Source organism: Schistosoma mansoni, chromosome W (assembly GCF_000237925.1).
Source record: "Schistosoma mansoni strain Puerto Rico chromosome W, complete genome".
Lineage (NCBI taxonomy): Eukaryota > Metazoa > Platyhelminthes > Trematoda > Strigeidida > Schistosomatidae > Schistosoma > Schistosoma mansoni.
The window spans coordinates 14,575,505-14,581,119 of record NC_031502.1 but is presented as its reverse complement, the minus strand read 5'-3'; the positions used below and the strand labels follow the sequence as shown (position 1 = coordinate 14,581,119).

Sequence of the window (5,615 nt, the reverse complement as noted above, 5' to 3'; positions counted from 1 at the left end):
TCTTCCCATCGCACAAGCAAGTGGCTATCAGGACTCAGTGGCCGAGTGGAAAACGCGATGGCGTTTGAAGCGAGGGTACTGGGTTCGAGTCCTAGAGTGAACATCAACTCTGAGATGCAAGTACATCCAGCTGACGAGTCCCAAATAGGACGAAACGCGCGTCCTGGATTCCACTGCTAGCCACTATTCATCTCTGCTTAACATGCTTGTGAATTGAGGCTATATCGAGGCAATACGCACAGTATGCACATATGCCAATTAGAGACTGACCAGTTGCAGTCCTAACACATCGATGGGAAGATTCAAACAAGCAATACTAAATGGATTTTATTAGTTTAAAATATACATAGTTAGCCAAAAGTAAGTCATTGCTTGAAACTGTATATTTATTCGTCCCTATGGTCAATATCTAATCCTGGTAACATTGCATTCAGAGAAAGTAATCACGAAATATCCAAAGCAAGACTGGTTAGATATACTAGACCTTTACTAAAGGCTATATTCGTTCTCACGATCCTCGATTTAACACACCATCAGCGCATAACAAATGAAATAATAAGTTATCACATGTGGTTTACATGTTCTAAACAAATCATTTATTCTCATTACATTTAGTTTAAGTATATTTGAACTAGAATTAATAGAATTTATAAGAATTTACTCAATAAGAAAACGTTCTTTAATGTATTCTGAGAAGGTGGAGAGTTTATAAAGTCAAGATGCTTCCTTAACTAAGTTCATTGTTTGTGTAATATCATTCAGTACAATAAAGTAACCGAAATGATACATAAGTTTTTTCAAAATGTTTGTTGATATAAATGTTGATTCAATCTAACAAGATAGGGTGGTATACACACAATAACCAAACATTTCTAAGGTACAAGAAAAATTTATCCGGAGAGTTTACTTTCTTCACACCCTTACAATTATAACCGGCAATCGGATCTGGAAGGAATTTAGAAATAAAGTGCTGGAAATTTAGACTGGATGGTATATTTGGTTTAAACTCATCAAAATAGTACATATAGCCATTCGAGGAAAACTTAAATTCAAACAATAGTACGATTGTACAAGTCGTGGTTATATCTTGTTGGTTTCCTAAAAGTTCTTTCTATTTAATTTTAACATGAGTGTTATTTTTTTAAAATTATTTTGAATAGTTTTATTTTTAAACAAATTCAATTTATTGAATGTACAAGTCAAAAATGAGCAAACCGCTGTTTATTAAGGCGTTCTGAGTTTAGCTGTCATAGTGTATCTCCAACCTTCGAAATAATAATAAATATACGTAAAACATCCTTGGTAAAATTTCATCCCAAGTTTAAATAATATTTGAAAATAAACTTGAAAGAATAAGCCAAATAAATATAACTAGTTTACAAAAATAATGATATTAAGTATATTCTCATTGGTCAGAAATTTACATGCAAAGTATAGGCGGCTAATTTAATATTGGAGTGATACAACAACTTTGAGTAACATTTGAATCCAAATTCTAAACGTTTCGTAAAAAAAAATTTTTTGTCGAAGAATTATTTCTAGTTTTTGAAAGAGATTTATGGGTATTATCATAACGAAAAAAATAAATCAGGTGAATCTTATATAATCACAATCACTCGGCTCTGTGTGTAATAGACATAATACATTCAGTAGAAATGGGTGTATTCGAGGTAGCGAAATACCTGTTTAACCAATAACATGACAAAGTAAGCAATTTAACCGGTTTAAGTTAGTTTAAGTACAATATTTATGCTGAATAAATTAACCCACGAACTTTTGACTTCGGGATAACCCTAAGTAGATACGATATAGGTTACCACTAATTGATCGATATAATCCCACTTGTCGGTCCTACATAAGGTCAGCCACATCCCGAAAGAGTTCAGTCTTTTCGTCTCTTTAGCTGAGAAAGCAAGTAGTTCAAGTTCCCCTTTCTACTAAAATATCAGCTATCTCAAGCTTATGAGTATACATTTCTAGTAAGCATCCAAATATATAGAATATGTCAAGGTCTTCTGGATGACAGTTTGCAATCATTTAAGACATAAATGTAATCCTTTCAGTCTTGCATATCTCTAAGTAAGCTCTTTATTTTCAAGTATTTGACCTATGAGCCAAAGTGTTTATTAAAAGTGACCGAAATAAAAATCACTGTTGATTATAATATAACTATATTCTGAGGTGTGAGACTTGAGGAAACTAAACTATATGATATCAATACTAATCGTAATCTTTCTGAAAATTCCTAATATGGAAAATGAGGGTAAAATTTTCCTTATGATATCTAATCACATGTTTGGAGTTAACACAACAATATAGGCGAGTATATATACTATATCTATCAGTGGAATCTACAACGTTCCTTTTGTCCTGTTTGGGGCTCGTAAGCTGGGTGTACTTGGGTACTATTGTTGATTTTCATGCTCAGAACCGAACTTACTACTTCAAAGTCCAATGTATTGTCCAATAGGTCACTGGGGTTTTGGCATGTGTTCATCCTGTGTGGATTGCTTTGATAACTCTGGTATCCCATCAGTTGTAGATAAATCCTTCACTTGTATTCAAAACTTTCGGTTGTTAGGTACGATATACTGAGAATTTAAACCTGTACTGAACATATAATTTGAATAAAACTGTTGTTATTATTATCATTATCATTATTGTTTAGCCGACTTTTAACAACATTTAGAATATATGAACTGAAGGATTATCAAAATTTGGTCCTGAATACCAACGACGGGATAATACAAGCCTTAACAAACATATGGAAAGTATTGTCATTTTTATGAATATTTTGAGTTAACCTAACTTGTATGAAATTATCTTCATCCTTGTTTCCATTCTTTGTTTTTGAAAATAAACAACATACACAACAGGAATTTATCGAAACATTCGATTTAGATGGAGATGGTGAAATAACTTTAGAAGAATATGAAAAAGTACTAAATATTGTTCCGAAAGAAGAAAAGGAGTAGGTACTTTGTATCAAGAGGATATATTATTCGTGCCATATTTATTTTTTCCATTATATTTTAATGTTTTTATATTCTTGAAAGTCAGTAACTTTTATGTCAATTAATAATTGTAGTTAGACCGATAAGCGAAGTGATAATGCCTGTGGATAGCACAAACATGGACTAAACGTTAATTGAATCGAGGCTTACTCAACAAAATATACATAAGAAAGATTGTATTTTGTGATTTCACGTAAATTGTTCATGACATGTAATGCGTGTATCTCAGGTTAGCCAGGTTGAGTCGGCTGTATATGTCTGATTTTTCTGAGCGTTATAATAGACTGAATAAAAGCCGTCTATATGGGTGATTTGTGAGGTTTATTTTAATTTTAAAATAGGTATCATTACCAAGTTTTGATTTGATAATTTCAAATCCATTGAGCATTGTGTAGATTGTTATAAATAAATAATATATTTGTAATGACATGACATTCATTTATTCAAACCTGTTTTATGATTGATCACACCTAATATTCGTGTTGTTTCGTTGTACTATTTAAACTTGGATTAATGTGAATTTGGTTATTTTTTCTCTGAAGAAGTGGCTTACACTGAGTCACGAAACGTCGTAAAATCTAGTTTTTCGACTAATTGGGATATTACAAACATATTACATTTAACTATAATTTTAACATAGTTATTATCACGGACTGACACCATAGTTTCCAGAACAATTGTTTAATAGTTCCTAGTTTTAACTAATTGTTCAAACTGTATTCCGTCACTGGTGAAACTATTTCTTCGTTTTATATTACAAAACGCATTGAAAGTGTGAAAGTTACGAGAGAATTCAAATAAGTATTAGGTTTTGTCTCATTATTTTGTTTATAAAGTTTTGTTTCTTTTTCTTACAGGGCAGCTGCTTGGCGTAGTGTATTTAACTACATGGATAAAGATAATTCTGGGAAAATCTCTGTTTCTGAAGTTGTAAGTTTATTGGATGAAATGGGCTATGATATACAAACAACTGAACTCAATGAGTGGATGAATAGGAATAAAATTAACAAAGATGGTGGAATGGATTACCAACAGTTTTTAAATTTCATGCGTCGTAATTAAATTTCTTTGTTAAAAGTGTTTAGCAGAGTGGTGACTTATTATTTCACTCACTGTCATGATTTGAAGTCGCTGAATCACTCACAGTCAATCATTCTTAGTGAAAATCTAATAACTATATAGTTAATTTGGGTTACCTTTTGGAATTGTGAATGTATATAAATACTCAAATACAATTTACATCTTCAATATGACTTTTTTTACTTATCAAACGCTGATGAAATCAACCCATGCATGAAGACGAATTTAAACTCGAAGTACATAGACTTTCCAAAAATACAAGTACAGAAACTTTGAGATTATAATTAGATTGCATGACATTCATATTCAGTAGGGTCAATTGAAACTCAGATAATGATAATGAATTTATGAAATCCAGTAATATGAGAATGTTTTGAGAAAAATAAAACACGTGGAAAGTGATAATTGGAAATATTATTCAGTCATCATGACTTACAGATTCACATCGATTAACCTATAAGTATATTCACATTGAATTTATAACGCATTGTCAAGGCATTCAAATATTTAGGTTTCATTAAAAAAGAATAATTTGGAACTGGTTTTACATTTAGAATCCGAAATATAATGTTTATCTTTAAATTCAATATTGTTAATCGCGATGCTAATTCAGTTCTATAATGTTGAATAACAATTAAATCAGGAAATCTAAAAATGTTTTTTACCTTTTCCCAATCTAGAAACAAACTCTTCTACTGGGGGTACCCTATATTTAATAAACTTTTTTGTAACAATTCAACAGTTATTAAGTGTATTGCAAATATTGAGAATTGAGATAATTAATTATGCTAAGAAACTCGAACCACTCGTCCCACAGCAGTAAATAAAATTCACCTTCTTTGGTCCTTTTATACTCTCTTATAATTCGTTTTCTTCCCCTTTTCTCAGATTATATAATTCACACCATGTGGTACACAGCTCCATATGGAAACAAAATGGAAAATGGAGTTTTTTTCAGTTGGCTTAGAACTTCAAAAGCACGCCTTCTATTGCTTTCAACCGTCTCCAATCAACTTCAAGTGATGCCTTTTGAAAATTATCCTTGATACTTACATGAAATTGATTGGGACATTTTTGTGTTTTTGTTATAGACAGAACAATAATCAAGAATATAGCTTTCGATCTACTGAAATAAAACATTTTATCGTCATCATAGCCATTTATTTTTTACACAGATGTATTCAAACATTTTAAGCCAGATCTAAGTTTTGTTCAGAGTAAATGCTCCATAGGCCAAGCCAAATTAAAACATTAGACTAATGCAGACCTATTCATGGCAAATAAAACAACACCTTAGTAAGTATTATGCGTTGCATTATTTTTATTATAGTAATAAAAATTTTACTACGTAGTTGACTTAATTAAAGAAACGCGGTCATTGAAATGAAGATTTAGATGAACATCTGGTTTTCTTAAACCTTGAAAACGTTAAGTCAGAAAACTAGTATGTATTATAACTAACTGATTTTGGTAGCTATCATATGAAAAACCTTTAGGTTTCATTTCGATTGTAGTGCAAAA

General features: G+C 31.1%; 1 protein-coding gene across 2 annotated transcripts in view; it reads left to right on the top strand.

Moving 5' to 3' along the window:
• The window catches only part of Smp_096410.1, a gene marked incomplete at both ends in the record, with an annotated part of 5,473 nt that extends 1,213 nt beyond the window's left edge, over positions 1–4,260 (top strand). Inside the window, 2 exons of one of the 2 annotated variants that reach the window (XM_018788670.1) lie at positions 2,877–2,971; positions 3,872–4,260. In XM_018788670.1, coding sequence (XP_018654191.1) covers positions 2,877–2,971; positions 3,872–4,076 — 300 coding nt within the window. Of the gene's footprint in view, positions 1–2,876; positions 2,972–3,850 lie in introns of both variants that reach the window. The other variant, XM_018788671.1, reaches the window with a different exon arrangement.
• Between the last annotated feature and the right edge of the window lie 1,355 nt (positions 4,261–5,615).